The 21,085-nt window shown below is 37.8% G+C and overlaps 1 protein-coding gene across 2 annotated transcripts in view; it reads left to right on the top strand.

The window, feature by feature from the left end:
• CAMK4 (calcium/calmodulin dependent protein kinase IV) overlaps positions 1-21,085 on the top strand; it is a 275,261-nt gene that overhangs the window by 168,825 nt on the left and 85,351 nt on the right. For both annotated transcript variants that reach the window (XM_023212267.2, XM_023212268.2), the window contains one exon: positions 5,086-5,158. In XM_023212267.2, coding sequence (XP_023068035.1) covers positions 5,086-5,158 — 73 coding nt within the window. The remainder of the gene's footprint in view (positions 1-5,085; positions 5,159-21,085) is intronic.

The raw sequence follows: 21,085 nt of genomic DNA on the forward strand, positions 1-21,085 counted from the left end.
TCAAAATGTTCAGAAAGTATAGCCCCAGGAAGCATTTCAATTACATTTTTATAATTAGACCATTTAACCTAATCATGAATTGGAAAATGTCATAGTTTTGTAAGTAAATATCATAAGAAAATGATATTCAAGAACCAATGAGTGGTCATTCCCTAAAAATTGTAATCTATTTTCTCTTTTCATTTGACCCTAGTGCTGGTAAAGTATCCCAAAAATAAAAAGATGATGAATTTGCCTTGCTTGCCAATGTTCTAATTAACTAAATAAGGAAAATAAGATAATTGAAATTTTTGCATCAATATTTTTTTTCTGATTTTTAATAACTATAATCATTGAGGTCTTTTAATATATTTTTTACTTTTGAAATATCTGTTTTGTTCTGCTTCTTCTCACCACCACCCCATCCCCTATTTTGGAAACATTTTATAGATTTTAAATTCAACTTTTAATACCAGCTACTTTGAGAACTTAAAACTTCTTGTCACAACATCTAAAGAAAACAGAAATCAAACAAAAGTACTTTCTGAAACAATGCTATTTGAGGTACTAAGAAAAGTTTCTATTTAAAATTACAAACGTCATTGAAACTGTCCTTTATGTTTTGAATTGACCATATTCAAACTTTGTGCCAGTTGAAATCATCTTATGCAAGGTGATAATCTACAATGCTATTAGAAATGTGTTTTCTCCTGAAATTCTGGAAAGTTAGACATAGCAACAAAGTAGTTTTACAGTCTTCCAAAAGCTCCTCCTAAGACTAGACAGCAACTAGTTCTGAAATATCAAAAACTCAATGACAATATCTACAGCAAAACCAGGTGACAGGGTATCCGCATGAAGCCTAACATACAAGTGAGTGAGGACCAGCTAATGACAACAGAAAGAGCCACGTGGAATTATCACTTGTACACAAAGAAGCAAGGGAAGCAAGAAGACAAATGAGAGACCCAAAGTAGGCAAACACTCAAGTCTCTCAAATCTTCAAGTTATTTGGAAGAAGGATAGGTCAATACAAAAAAAAGAAGCTGAAATTGGGAGAGATTTTTACCACCCAAATTTCTGAAAAGTACAAGGGATGCACCTGCAGTAAGGTCTAAAAAGCTAATTCATTGTCAAGGCCTTGTGAACTCCTGAAACAAAAATCTGAAGTTCCTTGGGGAAAATGTTCTACACTTAGGAAAAACTGCTGGGAAGGGTATCCAAATTAATCAGTGTAGAGACGGTAAAGGCAAGGGAATGAAGTTCCAGGGGAGGGAAGAGATCTCAGAAAGAATGAGGGCAAAGCTTTGAATGCTTCATGAACATAACCAGAAAGTTAAGAGCTATGAAACTAAAAAAGATATCCTGAAGTATCACTCTGTCAAAAGGTTAAGTAAACCAACTTGGCTTAAAAATGGACAGCAACAGAAAAGTATCTCAGTTAGTTCCAATAGAGAATGATTATGGGACATGGATGGAGCTGGAGGTCAATAGAGGACAGACAATAAGGAGGAGAATAAAGTTCCTTTAGGCAGTGAAAGCATGTCAGGAAGAAACACCCACAAAAAAAAAAAAAAAACAAAAACAAAAAAAAAAACATGAAAATAAGATAGTGTTACAAAATAAGCTAAAATTAAGAAAACTGTAGCAAAACAATATAAATCAAAGGTAGAAAAATTCTTACATGTGTATAATTGCACACCCCAAAGAAGAAAACCAAGGCAATGGAAGAAAACAAACATAAAACATTCTACTTCAAGAAAAATTTCCTGAAATTTAAAAAGAATAATGAAAGCACTCTAAATTGAAGGATTATGCCACAAATAAAAATAATGCAACCCAGAACAACTACCATGTTTCTCACAAAACATATCTTAAAATACCTTAAATTAAAAGACAAATTCTTTGCCCACATTCATGCAAAAAGAGCAAGTCAATTATTTGTAGAAAATCAGATTGTCATCAGATTTTTTGAAAATCACATCATGTATCCAAAGAAAATTATCGCCTACTTAAGATAATGAGGCTCCCTTTCCTCCTATTACTTTGAAATAATATTCTTTTACTTGTTGCTAATTATACAGCAATGAAGAATTTTATAGTTTTCAAGCTGTTCTTATTTCTTCTCAATTTTTGACAGCTATATATTGTATCTGTATTGTAAGTTCATACTAGCTGGATTGCTAGTGTATTAGTCTGTTCTCACACACTATAAAGAACTACCTGAGACTGGGTGATTTATAAAGAAAAGAGGTTTAATTGACCCCCAGTTCCACATGGCTGCAGAGGTCTCAAGAAACTTAACTATCATGGCAGAAGGTGAAGGGGAAGCAAGGCACATCTTCCCATGGCAGAGCAAGAGAGAGACAGCACAAAGGGGGAAGTGCTACACACTTAAACCATAAGATCTCATGACAAGTCACTCACAATCATGGTCATGGCAAGGGAGAAATCCTCCCCCATGATCCAGTCACCTCCCACTAGGCCCCTCCTCCAATTTGACATGAGATTTGGGTGGGAACACAAATCCCAAAAATCCAAACCATATCAGCTAGTTAATGTCAGTATTGCTGAGAGTACAGAACAAACCAAAAAAGAAGAAACTAACGTTAAAAACATTAAAACAAAAATACAAACACTCCTAAATGAAAAAAATGTAAAATTAAAGAGGAAAGCACATAAAATGGACAACATGGTAAAAACATATATAAAACATTTTGCACATATTAATATGATATCGTTTGTCTAGGAAATGGGGAATATGAACATATGTACATATATATTTATTTTTTAATTGAAGAATAAAATGTAAAATTAGAAAAATACTATCTGCCACTAAAAGTGTACTTCTAGGAGACAATGACTTATTCTAGGTTTGAGGCAGCAAATGTACAAAATAAGCCTCAGGTATTATATTATACTGGATAGAAAAAGAACCACCAAATACTTCAAAAGCCAACCTGCATAGCCTTCTACTGACCCAGGAAGAGCTAGAGCAGATTGAAACATATAAAATATGGTTAAATCCATACTTTCAAAATGATACCAAAAAATGAACAAAAACACTAACTGGTCACTGAAAATGTTGTTGAATGAACTCATAATTTTGAAAACTGGTAACTTAAAAAACTAATGATTTATCCCCTTTCCTGTAAGAATTGTATTACTAGAAAATTTTTAGCTAAGAAAGAAGAAGCAATGATAGATTTTACCAACCTGAAACTGCTAATGACTTGATGGATCTAGGCATTGATAATCAATTACTGTTATCAACATGAAATGGAGCATAATTGAACATGCAACTTCTTGTGAAAATACACAATACTCCCTATAAAGTGTATTTGCTAAAAATTCAACCTGAGTCTAATCAAGACCCTAATGCTATCCATTAATAAAAAGTAGAGAGGGCAGAGAAATAGCTCCAAAGATATCAAGGCTATAGAATGAAATGTAATCCTCTAGAATCAAATGTGATTCTATCCCCTTGATGTCTTTGGAGCTATTTCTCTGCCCCTTTTTTTTTTTTTTTTTTTTTTTTTTATTAATAGATAATGCTGGGGTCTTGATTAGGTTCAGAATAAATAAAGAAAATGTACATATACACCATGCAATACTATGCAGCCATAAAAAGAAATGAGATCATGTCCTTTGAAGGGACATGGATGGAGCTGGAAGCCATTTTCCTTAGCAAACTAACGCTGGAACAGAAAACCAAATACCACATGTTCTCACTTATAAGTGGAAGCTAAGTGATGAGAATACATGGATACAGAGAGGAACAACACACACTGGGGCCTATAGGAGGGTGGAGAGTGGGAGGAAGGAGAGAGAAGGTCAGGAAAACTAACTTATGGGTACTACGCTTAATACCTGGGTGATGAAATAACCTGTACAACAAAGCCCCATGACAGAAGTTTGTGTAACAAACTTGCCCATGTACCTCTGAACTTAAAATAAAAGTTGTTTTTTTGTTTTTTTTAGAGAATCACATTGCCAAGCAGGGAAACTAAAGAACAAGTGACCAGCTTTCAAAAAAGAAACACAGCAAAAATGAAACAGAGATGGAGAAGGGATAAAAGGGAAGAATGGGGCCGGGCGTGGTGGTTCAAGCCTGTAATCCCAGCACTTTGGGAGGCCGAGACGGGCGGATCACGAGGTCAGGAGATCGAGACCATCCTGGCTAACACAGTGAAACCCCGTCTCTACTAAAAAATACAAAAAACTAGCCGGGCGAGGTGGCGGGCGCCTGTAGTCCCAGCTACTCGGGAGGCTGAGGCAGGAGAATGGCGTGAACGCAGGAGGCGGAGCTTGCAGTGAGCTGAGATCCAGCCACTGCACTCCAGCCTGGGCGACAGAGCGAGACTCCGTCTCAAAAAAAAAAAAAAAAGAGAGAGAAGAATGGAGGAAGAGAAAGAGGGTTGCTGGGGAAGAGAGAGAGAGAGGGAGAAACTACAGGTTAAAAGAGACTAAGAGATATACCAACCAATCAAGTTTCATGGACCTTATTTGGATACTTATTCAAACAAGTAATTTAACATGTTTCAGACAATTAGAAATTTGAAACATTGCATATTTGATAATATTAAAAAATTATAGGTATGATATTGGAATTATGACTATGATTTTTAGAGGGTCCCTTATCTTTTAGAGATAACCTCCTTAAGTAATTAGAAATGTAATTATATAATGTCCGATGTGTGCTTCAAAATAATAAGGAAGGAGTGGAAGTAATTAAGCAAATAAAACAAAACTTCATGAATTTATAGTTAAAGCTATGTGACAATTACATGGGGGTGTTTCATTGTATAATATCTACTGGCGTATGTTTAAAATGATTCGCAAAACAAAGTTTAAAACAGACAAGATGTTTTTTCCTCAAATGCAACGGATAGTTCAAGCCAAAGAAAAATAAGACTATTTTATTTTCCTAAGTAAACTCAAAGATTTTTAGAGTGTCAGTTTGTGGAAATCTTTCCCATGGTAGTATAGTAGCTTGTTTCAATTGTTTACGTGCACTATCTTTAACATTAATGTACTTAACTTCTGTTAGTATCCACTCTTTTGAATGAATGTGCCTGAGAAGCATTTCCCTTCTTTTTGTTCCAGGATTGTGGAAAAGGGATATTACAGTGAGCGAGATGCTGCAGATGCTGTTAAACAAATCCTGGAGGCAGTCGCTGTAAGTATGAAATAACAGCAATGGTGTAACTCTTAGTCATCTCTTCCTTTTACAGAATCATCATTTAAGAAATGCATATCTGTGATAAGCCATACATTTTACAGCATAAAGGTGTGAAATATTTATTAGAAAATGTGTAGAATAAGGTGAGCATGGTGGCTCAAGCCTGTAATCTCAGCACTTTGGGAGGCTGAGGCAGGCAGATCACTTAAGGTTAGGAGTTCCAGACCAGCCTTGCCAACATGGTGAAACACCATCTCTAATAAAAATAATAAAATTAACTGTGTGTGGTGGTGCACACCTGTAATTCCAACTACTTTGGAGGCTGAAGCACAAGAATTGCTTGAACTCGGGAAGTGGAGGGTTGCAGTGAGCCAAGGTCACGCCACTGTACTCAAGCCTGGGTGACAGAGAGAGACCCTGTCTCAAAAAAAAAAAAAAAAAAAAAAAGGAAAGAAAAGAAAAGAAAAAAGATCAGACAAAAAGAAAAGAAAGAAAATGTAAGGAATAAATTGATATATTCTATTGATGACTCAAAGTCTGAAAGATGCAGTCCTCTACAAAATGCTATAAGTCTGTTAAATTATTTTCCATTCTATTATTATGAGATCAAACGAGACTTTGGTGCCTTTAGTCATTCTTTAACTCTTTTTTTTTTCCCATTTCTTGAGTTTGTTTCTTCATTGCTTTTGATTTTTAATTTGGTAGAGACGTGGAAGAAGGTTGAATGTGATATAGACCTTGGAGCATAGAGATTATTGACTTTTCTTTCAAGAAAAGAAATGAGTTAATTAAAAAGAAAGAATGCAGCAGTTTTTTCGAGGAAGAAACATAAATTAATATTTTAAATTGGAACACAAGTTTTGTAAGCTAATGGTGAAAATAAATGCATACACATTTACAAAAATATATACTGTTGAGAAGCTCTTTTGGATTGCATTGAGTAGGTAATATTTGCTTGTATAAATCAGACTTAACTGGCTAAAAGCTTCCCATGTATTTAATGGTGTCTAATATGTGCTGGAACACTTTGGTGATTCATTTATTGAATATGAAACCAGAACAAATTATTCTTTGAACATTCAAGACAGGGCCTCAAGGAGGGGTATTTATCAGCATCACATAAATAGACAAATCTATAAAATATATCCAGAATTAAGATATACTCTATTATTCAGAGTTATTTAACAAAAATCATTATCCAATACCTTGAGAAATCAGCCACAGTGACAGAAGCACAGGTCCTATGAGTTTTACCCACATCAAAAACAGGAAGGAGAGAAGGAAAGAGGAAGGGAGGAGAGAGGAGGGAGGGAAGGAGGGAGGGAGAACTCTGATACCTAACTAGCTGAAGTACCAATGATGAAAAGGAAAAATAACCTTTGCATAAGGTTTCTAGAAATAGCCAATTGAACCAAATCTGTTATTGAGCTATCAACACCAATTTTAATTGGTTTTATAGCCCAGTCCTTCCAAATTATTTATTCCCATAAAAGTGTTTTGATCTTTTTGCTATGGCGAGGGATGAAAAGTTTGAAATGGGAGTAAATAAAACCTGGAGAGGATGCCAACACAGCTCTTGATTATGTAAATATTGAATATCAAATTCATCTTCTCACAGTACCCAAATAGCCACCCCATTTCAGATTTTCCTCACACATAACATATTTACTAATTCTGGTTTCCTAGGTTTGCACACTAGGTAATGGGTTTCAACTCTTCCATTTTCTTATCTTACATAGACCTTTCCAACTTCAGTTGAATCTTTCTTCACATGCACATAAACTTAATCCTGTTCTCCATCATTCTATGACTGTTGCTGGCATGCTTTAAAAAAGAAAGAAGAAGCACTTTTAATTGCCATTAACTCCTATTCTTTTTTTCTTTTTTTTGAAATAGAGTCTCGCTCTGTCACTCAGGCTGGGAGTACAATGGCTTGATCTTGGCTCACTGCAACCTCCGCCTCCTGGGTTGAAGTGATTCTCCTGCCTCAGCCTCCCAAGTAGCTGGGACTATAGGTGTGCAACCACGCCTGGCTAATTTTTGTATTTTTAGTAGAGATGGGGTTTTACCACATTAGCCAGGCTGGCCTCGAACTCCTGACCTCAGGAAATCCGCCCACCTCCGCCTCCCAAAGTGCTGGAATTACAGACGTGAGCTACCGCACCCAGCCACAATTCCTATTCTTAAATATATAAGTCTAGAATCATCTCTTGCAATCACTATTTTTATTTTGTTACTTCTCCATTTAATAATGGCAGTTTTATACTTTTCTTAAATACCTATTTTAAAACCTCATTTCTTGTTATTATACATAATAAATTAATCAAGTAAACTTGCTGGCCATAGCCCACTGTCACTTTACCAGAATCAGTCAGGCAGCTGGTATAGCAGTTAATAATACTTTGGCAGTGAGACAGAGCTAGGTTTGGTTTTTAGATGTGTGAATTGGACATGTCAATAAATATCTTTGAGCCTCAATTTAGTCTTGTAAAATAGGCATAGCAATTAACCTAACAGGATTGTGGAAAAGGTTAAATGAGATAACTTGTGGAAATCATAGAAATGTTCATAAAAGAGGGAAAAGAGGATAATCAACTTCATACTCAGTACATTCGTTTAAAGATTTATTAGATGTTGTAGATGTATACAGATACACTTACACCTCAGCTAAGTACAAAAAACAAAACAGTTGTGTAATATTATACTCATTGATCTAGGTGCTGATTGTACAGAAAAATTCAGTTTGTATAAATTTGGTACACTTACGTGTACTTTTGTATTCTTATGTTACACCAATAGAAAGTTTAAAAAGGAATTGTGCTGAAATTTTAGTATGTTTGTATGGTTATAACAGGTAATATATCCTCGAGTCAGCATGCTATGTGTGTGTATGTGATTGCAATTTTCCCAACTGGATTCATGTACTTTTTAATGTTTCTAGTTCTATCACATACTGTTGTTTAACAGGCAGATTTCTTTTTTCCTTTCTGGGACAGTAGCACATTATTCTCTGATATCACTGTCTCTGTGAGACAGTGAATAGAGAATGTGTCAATGATGGGAGAGGGACATGTGCCACTCAGTCTATCGCCCTCCTCTTTTTATGTTATTTTACTGACAAAACATTATATCAAAATGAAGTAATCTTCAAAATAATTGTTCTGAGTGATCTTTATTTGCTTCCCTATATGTGAGTAACAGAATGCATCCTATCAGGAAGGGTGTACTGTAAGGCTACAGAGGTGTATGAAGATAGCTAGCAGCCTGGACACTGGTCAGAACTCTTTCCTTCCCCCACTGCTGCTTTTTTCTCATCACCTGCTTCCATCTGCTCTCTTCCAACCAATATTCTCTACTTCTTAGATCCACAAAGTGACATATGGTCAACTTAACCATCCTGTATTAGCATATTAAAGTAAAAACCTAAATCTGACTCAAAATGAACACAAATATCATTTGTTTCTTTTGAACTAGGCTGCCACACCAAAAGGCATACCTTTTTCTACTGTTTGTTCTGGTGTTTTTTTTTTTTTTTTTTTTTTCTTTTACTGTTTCTTCATGTTTCTCTCCATTCCTGAATTATCATTGCATCCTAGATGCAGTTTTGAATGACAGTCTGTTGTTTGTCACAAAACCATGATTTCACTTAGAATATGATTTCATTTTGGCGGAAGCCCTACTTGTTTATCATGTAGGAATTAACTTTTCTATGACCAAATTTAGTCACTCCTCACATTCCCACATTTCCGTCTTTGTAATTCAAGCTGTTTCAGTAGGTGTATATTCCTGATTCTCTCATTCACTGATACCAGCCAAAACTCTTACAAGGTTCCCTCCATCTTCTTCATCTTGGTAAATGGCACTACCATTCAGCAGTTGTTTGCTAAAACCTAGAATTCACCTTACATCCAAATAATCCCAAATAATAGTCAACAGGTCCAGTCAGTCTATCTCCAAATTATAACCCAAGTTTGACCATTTTTCTTCATCTTCACTAAGCCATAGCCCTAGTTGCAGTCTGCATAATCTCTCACTCAGACTGCTATGCAACCTACTTCCACTCCATTCCCCTCACATCAGTCAGTTATTATTTAAATCATAAATCGATTATATCATTTCCATGCTTACACCAGCAGTGGCCTCGCATCGAAAGTAAAAAAAAAAAAAAAAAAACAACTCAAAATGCCTTAACATATCCTAGGATGTCCTGCATATTCAGGTTCCTTCTCACTACCCCAGCATCACTTCCTACACTACACTTGAGCTACACTGGCCTTGTTTTCCAACCCTCAGAAAGGTCTCAGTTAATTCCCATCTCAGAGTAGTTGTCATTTCCCTGCCTGGAGCCCTCTTTCTTCATATCTTCCTGTGGCTCACTGCTCTACTTCTTTCAGGTCTCTGCTGAAGTGTGGCTTCTCCAGGGGGACCTTCCCTGACCACTGTACCTAAAATAATAACCACCGCTACGTCTCCAAGCCATCTTCATTTCTATTACCACGTGGTGTGTCTTTTTGCACTTATAATTATTTAAAATTGAACAATATTTTGTCTGTTTTGTGTTTATTATCTCTCCATAAAAGTAGGAACTTTGTGCTTTTCACTTTTATATTCCCAGAGTCCAAAACAGTACATGACAAAGTAGGAGCTCAGTAAACACTTACTGAATAAGTAAATGGAAATTGATGAAAACATGAAGAACGAACCATCATTCTGTATTTTGTCTTTCTGGATAATGAGCCATGTATTAAACATCTTTACTGTTATTTTTCTACTCATTTCATAAGAGACAAAGCTTTATAACTTACTTCTGTGAATGAAATTCTTTTTGTTTCCTTACTACCATTTCATTCTTTCCTGTCATTCAAAACTTACCTTCTTCGGTATGTTCTTTCTTTGCCTCCATCCATTCCGATCAGCTCTTGATTCTTTAGGAGGCTTATCACAGTGGGTATGCCTCAGTATAGTAATACCTCATGGAGCTGACTGGGAAGCTCTCTTATTCAATTAGTGAAGAATGGATGTTCTCAGCATCAGAATTTTCCACCTGTTTGAGTTATACCAATTAAGAAATAAAAGAGTCCAAGCAGGGATGTTCCAGATACGGCTGCCCCACATAACACAGGATAAGAGTTCCTGGAACTCTGACTCAAGTCTGCAAAGATAAATTAATTAATTTATAGCTAATCTTACATTTAAAAAGAAATTATTGAGGACTTTTTGTTTTTGTTTTTGTCACTAAGTTCCAGTTTAGGAGCTAAGCTAACACATTCAAGTCAAATGTTCCTTGGAAGAAGCTTTATAAAAATCAGATTTTCTCTGATTATTGCAATTAAGGGTTAACTTAAAGAAAAAAAACTAATTTCCATAAGAGTTCCACAGGTAGAAAGCAAAGCAATTCAAAACTTGTCAGAAATGGCTGGCGTTTATGAAATAGTTTATTGTCAATTACACAGCTATACATAGCTATAAAAATTGGAACAGTTGGGAACTAAGAGTAATCAGTGGTACATCTCACATTTCCTCTAGATAACTTGTATCTAGGCTGGTTGTTGAAAACATAGAAGCAGAAAACTTAAAGATTGAAAAGTTCTTGGGAAATATGTTGCAGGTATAATTATACTCTTTATGTAACATATCTTGCAATCCTTCCCTCCCTCCCCATTCCATCCTAATTCTTGCTCCACATATTTTACAATATTTCTCTGACTTTAACCTTGCTCCTTCTGTTTTTCTAGCTTTAAATAGTTCTTGTGAAAGCTTTTAAAGTGTGTCTGAAAGATGTTGCCATCTTTGGATTTGAATTCATTCAGTCAGTCTTCGAGAGCAGACCCTTAAGTCCTCTTGAGTATTCTCTCTTCTTGTAATGAATTCCAGTGGTCCCAGGTTAAATGATCTAGGTCAGTCTGGACATTCCAGAAGGGTCATCCTGTAGTAGCACAATACCAAACCCCTTTTCCGTGGACTTATAGGGATAATTAGGGAATATTCCCTCTCCTCTGATATCTAATACTGTTGCCACCACCTTAAGTTCTTTGTCACCACTGACACCTGAGTGTTTCTCTATTTCCAGAACATCGTCATCCCTCTCGATATCCCCCACTGATGCAGGCTTTCTTCCCTTTTTCTAGCTACAGTTCTCTTTTGTATGTCTTGCTTTCAAAGTATGACTTTGGAGCCTAGAGAAATTTGTACATATGGAACATAGCACTGCTGTCCTCTCCTCTCCTCTCCTCTCCTCTCCTCTCCTCTCTTTTCTTGAGACAGAGTCTTGCTCTGTCGCCCAGGCTGGAGTGCAGTGGTGTGATCTTGGCTGACTGCAACCTCTGCCTCTTGAGTTCAAGCAATTGTCCTGCCTCAGCCTCCTGAGTAGCTGGAATTACAGGCATATGACACCATGCCTGGCTAATTTTTGTATTTTTAGTAGAGACAGGATTTCAGTATGTAGGCCAGAAATGTCAGTACTGCATTTCTTTAAGAACTACAGGGAAATGGGTAACTATTAAATCTATTTGCTGTTGAATAACATAGCTTTTTGGTTAGGATTGTGTTAAAGACTGTGATGGTGGTGAAGAGTTACAACCAGGAGCATCTAGTCATTTAAAAGTCAGCATGGTATCTGAGCATCAAAAAAATAAAAATAGAAATGGACATTATTATAGGGAGGCAAGAAAAGATGAAATTGCAAAAGCTTCTTTTGATTAAAAAAATTTAAACTATAAGTCACTTTCTAAAACAGTAACAGATTTAGCTTTTTATATAGAAAAACAATTGATAATGAATTGATGACTAGATACTCAAAAACTGAAAAGGCAAAAGAGAAACACTAAACTAAGGTATTGTGTGTGGAGCATGTGTGACAACTTCAGGAAACAGCTACCCCTAGGACTGGGGGAACAAAATGAAGAGGTTAAAATTATTAAAACTTAGAGGATTGAAGGAGGTTCTCTATGGACTTGTGAAGAGGGCTCCCTGTTTGACTGGTGTAGGTGGCTTGGACCTTGGAGGAATTTCCCATGAAGCTGGACCTCAGGTCTCTGAGGATGATGCTCCAGCCAGCCAGTGCTGGTATTGCTGATGAGAGGCACTGAGACTGGTTCTGTATGAGTTGCAAAAGCTGCAAACTGGAATCAACTGTTGTTCCTGGAACCACCCGCCACTGCAGGGTGAAAGAGTGCCTCCAGAGAGACATAAGAATAACAAGCAGAAAAACAGACTCAGAAAGGAAATAGGAAGGAGCAATCCCTTCTTCCTCTTCTAGCTTGCCATTCTCTTTCCCTCATGTCCTCTCATGGCAAATCCAAATAGAGAGCCAACTGGAGAAGGAAAAATGTGGCTTGAAATTTCAATCTCAGTATCATAAAGTGGACTACAGAAGGATGGGTTTTAGGTTTGGAGACAATAGCTTAATAAATTCTACAGGGTATTATTCAAAAACAAAAATAAATTCTCAGTTTCTGTTTTTATTCAGAGTCTTCTAAAATGTTCATAGTCTACTAAAGTGCATGAAATGGTTCTAGAGTTCAATGAAATCAAAACAAAAGAAGTCACACTAAAATAAATTACTGTCTGTATTTAGTACTGAGTACTATGCTTAATGATGTTTATCCATTTAACAGGCATTATATTATTCAACCTTACATTATCTGACACATTAAAGCCATTTTCCACTTCAACCTCTTATTCCTCATTGGCAGAAAGCTAATCTCCCTTGTAGGAACATGGAAAGTACCAGAACTTTTCCTCCCAGCCTCCGTTACAGCTAGGGCAAGGTCATAGTACCCAACTCTGCCCAGTGAGTTCCTTGAGACAGTTTGCTCATGAGTTTTGGGAGAAGTTTTCCCTTAGCACAGGAGACTCAAGGCAAGAAGAGTCATTTCTCCTTTTCACTGGCCTAGTTGGGTCTGCATATGATGCTGGGAACCACTTTTGCTATCTTGTAATTATGAAAAGAAACATAAGTCATCCTGAAGAAGGCAGAGAAGAAAGATGACACCATTGGAATTCTCCAACTTCTTGATATCTCAGGGAGGATAAAAACAGTTTCTCAATATTTCAGTTTTAAATTACATGCCCTGTTACTTGAAGCAATAAGATACTGAACTGTTTTTTCAATAAACTTTTTGAGTATATGCTAACAATTTTTCTGTGGTCAGAGCAAGCTGTATAATTTTCCATCCATTTAAACATAACAGAAAGAGCATACTTCTAAATAAAAAGATTCTGGTCCCACAAATTTCTAAAAACTGATTTTCACTGAATATCAAACATACACCCACATATTGCTAAATCAGGATTAAGTATGATTTGAAGGGACAATGAAGTTTAAGGGTTTTGAAAATAAAATTGCTTTTGACACTTGTTTTTGTTTCTATGAATGTCATTCCTGCTTGAGTCCACTTACTGTCAATTAATAGATTCAGAGAGTTCAAGTAATGAAAGGTTAAAACAGAAAAGGCAAGCTTTTTTGTTGTTTGTTTGAAACCTGTCAGTTCCTATGGTATTTGCTTTTTCTTTCTCTGGAGACTTTTGTCTCTTGCTACTCAGGTTTGAGCACTGATCTTTGGAGGATAGATTTTAATTAATGTAAAGTTTTAAGAATTAAAGCACTAAAATGATAATTTTACCTGTAATAAGTAAAAGTAGTTTAATTCATATTAAGAATTGAGAGATCACAGTTCCCAGAGAAGAAATAACAAGCTGTTCTGTTAATGTTATAATATTTTGATTTATAGACATAGAATAAAGTAGACTAGAGGCCCAATCAGAGCATAGATATTTTATCAGAAATTTTGGAACAGAAAAATAATCTACATTCTGAAATTATAGTGCAATATTGGGACACAGGGGATCTAAAAACAGTTCCTGAGCAGGGGAGAGGATTTCCTTCTCATTAAGTTTTTCTGCACACCATTGTCACTAATGATAATAATGATATCCAAACTTTACCAAATTCTACCCACATGGACTTCCCTCTTTTGATTCTCAAGTGAGCTACAATAAATTCTGGAGCATGTGTCTAGGAATTTTCTGGTCATCTTTGTTACCTTAAAAATCACTCAATCCATAAATTTGGAAAGGAGCCTGTATTTCTTATAAAAGGTTACAGGCTGTAAGGTGACCATTTGACAGGTTGGGGAGGTGCAGCCAGTGCAGCCTGCGGCAGAGCTTGTTAGCAGGCATTTTGAAGGAGGAGGGGTCGGGGTAGGAATTTTATGTTGAATGACTTGGCTAAGCATACATATTTAACAAGGTACAGTAGGAGTTATGAATATTTATGGAGACAGTCTTAACATATGCATATTGAACAAACATGCATGGTACATGTGACCCATGTTCACTTTGGGGTGGAGACAACAACTAAATGTATTACAATTGGGCCCTAAATTTCAATAGGCACTTGAGACATTAGGACACTTGTGGACACTGTAAACTCGCTAGAACCAGTCCAAGGTCAGTTCTTATCAGGAGAAAGTTACTGAAATCAGTCTCTTGTAATTATAGCTGGTGGAAAAGCGGCTGAGGGTCAGTTAATCAGTGCCTAGTGGAGCTGCAGTTGTTTGAACCTTGCTTATCTCAAGGTCAATGTTTGTTTAGCTGCTAGAGGAAAAGAAAAACCTTGTGGCGGATAGAACATAGTTCATTATTTACGTATGGGGATACATGACTTAACTCTTTTCTGTCGTGTCCTTAGATCCTGTGTATAAGTTGGTATTTCATTGCTACAAAGAGTCTGTTTTGTCAGTCTTAAGATCTCTATTTTAACATGAATGCTGGTCAGTTGTTGTGTCTAAACTGCAAAAGGGAGGAAATATAATGAGTCATGTTTGACCTCCCATCCCATCATAACCAAGAACTCAGTTGTTAAGGTTTTTCTGGGGTCTTCTTGGCCAAAAGGAGGTTTGTTTAGTTGGTTGGGGACTTAGTATGTTATTCTTAGCTTACACTATATCAAAATATTATTTTGATGATTATAGTCTAGATGACTTTTGTTGTTTGGGGGTTTTGTTAATGTTGGATGTGATCAACAATCCAATTCAACAATTACTGATTCCCTAGTTTATTCCAGACTTTGTTCTAGACTTTGAGATATAGAGGTCAAGAAGCTTACCAATAAACTGGGTGGATAGACACATAAACACATGGCTACAAGATGGTAAAAGTGCACTTAATGATTCAAAGGCATCAGAGAGGGAATACGCTATTTGATGTATCTGGAGAGAAACTGAGTCAGAAAATATCTTGCTAGAGAAAGTTGTATCTGAATTGGAGTTTAAAAGAAAATTTGGCCGGGTGTGTTGGCTCACGCCTGTAATCCCAGCAGTTTGGGAGGCCAAGGCAGGCGGATCACAAGGTCAAGAGATCGAGACCATCCTGGGCAACGTGGTGAAACCCTGTCTCTACTAAAAATACAAAAAATTAGCTGAACGTGGTGGTGTGTGCCTATATTCCCAGCTACTTAGGAGGCTGAGGCAGGAGAATCATTTAAACCCAGGAGGTGGAGGTTGTAGTGAGCTGAGATTGTGTCACTGCACTCCAGTCTGGTGACAGAGTGAGACTGTGTATCCAAAAAAAAAAGGAAGTCTATAGTTTAATTATCAGCCAGTATGAAAGAAAAGGAATTTACATAATACTCCTTCTTTCCATTTTTAGGGAACATAATAAAGGTACGAAGGCACAAAGTCTGGTCTTTAGTTATTTCTTGAAAGTAAGGTACATATGGTGAAAACCAAGGCTTAAAAAGACAGGGAGACTGGGCTGGAGGGGCTCAGGTGACTTACTAAAATGGTTCACATGATTCTGCAGATGAAGAGGTCCTGAGGGACTTTTGCTATAAGACCATCACCCTGATGGCAGCATGAAGTCCAAAAGCAGTGGAGAGGATATTAAAAATGTCCAGTCAAGAAATGAAAAGCACTACCTTCCCCTCAAAAACAATAGTTTTTGAGTATATGAATGAAATGTGCTAGCCAACTAAACTCAGAATTTCCCATAGATCTTCGCTGTCAAGATCTATGAATGTTACATATATGAAGACTTGGGTATAATGAAAAAATAATCTAAAGTAGGGAACTACAGATAGCAGGACTTAGAGGATCAATAAGAACTTTTCATCAAACTTTCTCACCTTTATTAATACTTAGCTTTCCATTCTTTTTTTCTCACTTCTCTGCCTACTTCCTTTCTAAGGTTTTATGCCATTCTCTTCTATCTGGTCTAATAGTTCCTCTAATTACCTCTTTCTCTTCCACTCCTGTTTCCTTCTCCTAATTTATTTTCTTTCTTTTCTTTTCTTTTCTTTTCTTTTCTTTTCCCTTCCTTCCTTCCTTCCTTCCTTCCTTCCTTCCTTTCTTTCTTTCTTTCTTTCTTTCTTTCTTTCTTTCTTTCTTTCTTTCTTTCTTTCTTTCTTTCTTTCTTTCTTTCTTTTCCTTCCTTCCTTCCTTCCTTCCTTCCTTCCTTCCTTCCTTCCTTCCTTCCTTCCTTCCTTCCTTCCTTTTTCTTCCTTTCTTTCCTTTCTCTCTTTCTTTCTTTCTCTCTCTCTCTCTCTTTCTCGTTCTCTTTCTCTCTTTCTTAATTTTTTTTGGTTTTTGAGACAGAGTCTCACTCCTGTCACCCAGGCTGGAGTGCAATGGCGCGATATCTTGGCTCACTGCAACTTCCGCCTCCCTGGGTTCAAGCAATTTTCCTGCCTCAGCCTCCCGGGTAGCTGGGACTACAGGTGTGCACCACCACACCTGGCTAATTTTTGTATTTTTAGTATAGATGTGGTTTCACCATGTTGGCCAGGCTGATCTCGAACTCCTGACCTCTGATGATCCACCTGCCTTGGCCTCCCAAAGTGCAGGGATTACAGGCATGAACCTCCATGCCCGGCCAATTTTTTTCTTTTTATGCTCTTTTTTTTTTTTCCTTTGCTTTATCTGAGAACTAATGATGAATTAAAGAACAATAAAAATAACAAATATTTTTAAAGACCCACTAAATCTTCTAGACTAGATGACTCTGGGCTCACTTTGCACACAACATGAATTCTAGGTCCCAAGGAGAGCTACTGAAAGTAAACACAAGACACACTCTCTTTCTGAAAGGTGATAAAAAAGAGGATAATAAAACAACATCTAACTTATTTATCTTTCTTGGAAGAAAATACCTCAAGGAAATGCCTCAGGATTGAGATGAGTGTCTTCATTTTTGCAAAAACTCATTAAAGTGCCATGAACATGAGGTTATTTAATAGATATGACCTGCCTCTTCTTTGATATCCTTGGATTATGATCTTTAGAAGTTAATTCACAGCTATTCTGTTAGGTTTTAGTTGATGTAATTCTCAGAATCATAGACTTTAAAGTAGGAGAATTAGACAACCTCAAATCAGGATGGGAAATATGTCTAGTTAATAGTGGCAGCATAAAAGAAAAACACAAGGCCGGGCGTGGTGGCTCACGTCCGTAATCCCAGCACTTTGGGAGGTCAAGGTGGGTGGATCACAAGGTCAGGAGTTCAAGATCAGCTTGGGCAAGATGGTGAAACCCATTGTCTACTAAAAATACAAAAATTAGCTGAGCACGGTGACAGCCGCATGTAATCCCATCTACTTGAGAGGCTGAGGCAAGAGATTCGCTTGAACCTGGGAGGCGGAGGTTGCAGTACGCCGAGATGGCGCCACTGTACTCTAGCCTGGGTGACAGAGCAAGACTCCTTCTTAAAAAAAGAAAAAAAGAAAAACACAAAAACAATACCCCAAAGTATACTAATAGAGAAGTGTTTACAGTATCCTTTTGAGGTCCATAAAGGTATGCATTGTTTCTGATTATCATGAATGAAGAGAAAGAAAACAGTGAGGAATCAAATTGTAAGGAAATAAGCTTTTAAGCTTACAGGTTTTAATTACATTTAAAAAATGCTAATTCCAAGCAAGTATACCTAGACCATGAGAGGAAGGATATTATCACAGTATCTTAAAACAAACAACAACAACGACAAAACAACACTTTACCCTAATTGACAATTTGCCCTGTATGTATTCTGTTCTTAATGATATTCAGTGCTGTGAAAAGCTGAAATAATGAACAAGGAATTCTGCCACCCACAATGGCCTCTCTGAGAGGACATGTTTTCTTTAGGTATATAAATATAGTTTATGTGCAATAGCCTTTACCTACTGCAGGCCACCAGAGAAGGACTTTTAAGAAAGAATGACTAGGCTGTGTATGGTAGCTTATGCCTGTAATCCCAGCACCTTGGGAGGCCGAGGTGGGTGGATCACTTGAGGTCAGGAGTTTGAGACCAGTCTGGCCAACATGGTGAACCCTCGTCTCTGCTAAAAATACAAAATTAGCTGGGCATGGTCCCAGCTACTCAGGAGGCTGAGGCAGGAGAATCGCTTGATTCTCCTTGATCATGCCACTACACTCCAGCATGGACAACAAAGATTGTGCCACTGCACTGCAGCCTGGGCAACAAAGTGAGACTACAACAAAGAAAAGAGAGAGAGAGAGAGAAAGACTCTGTGGGAAATATCAATATCTCATGACTTAAAGGTGAACAGTGATCCTTTCTTTTCTTTTTATGAGTGTTTCTCTGTAAGGATAGTGTATTAGTCTGTTCTCACGCTGCTAATAAAGATATACCCAAGAGTGAGTAATTTATAAAGAAAAGAGGTTTAATGGAATCACAGTTCCACATGGCTGAGGAGGCCTCACAATCATGGCAGAAGGCAAAGGAGAAGCAAAGGCATGTCTTACATGGTGGCAGGCAAGAGGACTTTTGCAGGGGAACTCCCATTCATAAAACCATCGGATCTCATGAGACTTATTCACTACCATGAGAATAGTATGGGAAAACCCCTCTGCATAATTCAGTTATCTCTAGCTGGCCCCACCCTTGACACATGGGGATTATTTCAATTCAAGGTGAGATTTGGGTGGGGACACAAAGCTTAACCATTTCATTCTGCCCCTGGCTCCTCCCAAATCTCATATCCTCACATTTCAAAACCAATCATGCCTTCCCAACAATCCCCCAAAGTCTTAACCCATTTCAGCATTAACTCAAAAGTCCACAGCCCAAAGTCTCGGCTGAGATGAAACAAGTCCCTTCTGCTTATGAGGCTATAAAAGCAAAAGCAAGTTATTTACTTCCTAGATACAGTGGGGATATATGCATTGGGTAAATACAGTCATCCCAAATGGGAGAAATTGGCCAAAACATAGGTGCTACAGGCCCTGCAAGTCTGAAATCCAATGGGGCAGTAAAATCTTAAAGCTCTGAAATGATCTCCTTTGACTCACCTCCAGATCATGCTGATGCAAGCAGTGAGCTCCCATGGGCATGGGAAGCTCTGCCTCTGTAACTTTTCAAGGTACAGCTTCCCTCCCAGCTGCTTTCATGGGCTGGTGTTGAGTGTCTGTGGCTTTTCCAGGCACACAGTTGAAGTTGTTGGTGGATCTGCCATTCTGGGGTCTGGAGGATGATAGACCCCTGCTCACAGCTCCACTAGGCAGTGCCCCAGTGAGGACTCTTTGTGGGGGCTCCAACCCCATATTTGCCTTCTGCACTGCCCTAGCAGAGGTTTCCTGCAGCATACTTCTGCCTGGGCATCCAGGCATTTCCATACATCCACTAAAATCTAGGTGGAGGTTCCCAACCTCAGTTCTTGACTTCTGTGTTCCTGCAGACTCAACACCATGTGGAAGCCACCTCTGAAGCAATGACCTGAGTTGTACATTGCTTCATTTTAGCCATGGCTGGAGCTGAAGCAGCTGGGACACAGGGCACCATATCACCAAACTGCACATAGCAGGGGGGCCCTGGGCCAGCCCTATGAAACCATTTTTCCCTCCAAGGCTTCTAGGCCTGTGATGGGAGGGGCTGCTGCAAAGGTCTCTGACATGCCCTGGAGACATTTTCCACATTGTCTTGGTGATTAACATTTGGCTCCTCATTACTTATGTAAATTTCTGCAGCAGGCTTGAATTTCTCCCCAGAAAATGGGGTTTTCTCTTCTATCACGTCGGTAGGCTGCAAATTTTCCAAAATTTTATGCTCTGCTTTCTCTTGAACACTTTGCTGCTTGGAAATTTCTTCTGCCAGATATCCTAAATCATCTCTCTCAAGTTCAAGGTTCCACAGATCTCTAGGGCAGGGGCAAAATGCTGCCAGTCTCTTTGCATAGCAAGAGTGACTTTTACTTCAGTTCCCAAGAAGTTCCTCGTCTCCATTTGAGTCCACCTCCACCTGCACTTTATTGTCCATATCACTATCAGCATTTTAGTCAAAGCTATTCAACAAATTTCTAGGAAGCTCCAAAGTTTCCCACATCTTCCTGTCTTCTTCTGAGCCCTCTAAACTGTTTCAACCTCTGCCTGTTACCTAGTTCCAAAGTTACTTCCACATTTTTGGGTATCTTTACAGAAGTGCCCTTCTACCTGGTACCAATTTACTGTATTAATCTGTTCTCATGCTGCTGATAAAGACATACCTGAGACTGGGTAATTTATAAAGGAAAGAGGTTTAATTGACCAACAGTTCCACATGGTTATGGAGGCCTCACAATCATGGCAGAAGGGGAAGCAAGACTTGTCTTACATGGTGGCAGTCAACAGGGCTTGTGCAGGGGAACTCCCATTTATAAAACCATCAGTTCTCATGAGACTTATTCACTACCATGAGAACAGTATGGGGAATTGCCCCCAAGATTCAATTATCTCCACCTAGTCCCACCCCTGACACATGGGGATTATTACAATTTAAGGTGAGATTTGGGTGGAGACACAGTCAAGCCATACCAGATGGTAAAGAGTGAATAACACTTCTGTATTTCTGTGTTATTCTTTCATTGACTGTTTATTGGAGGAGTGGCTGGGACAATAAAATTTATTTCCTTACTCTGTGGTAGTAGTTGTTTGACAAAAAGCTGAAGTATTC

The sequence above is a fragment of the Piliocolobus tephrosceles genome, chromosome 4, assembly GCF_002776525.5.
Source record: "Piliocolobus tephrosceles isolate RC106 chromosome 4, ASM277652v3, whole genome shotgun sequence".
Classification (NCBI taxonomy): Eukaryota; Metazoa; Chordata; class Mammalia; order Primates; family Cercopithecidae; genus Piliocolobus; species Piliocolobus tephrosceles.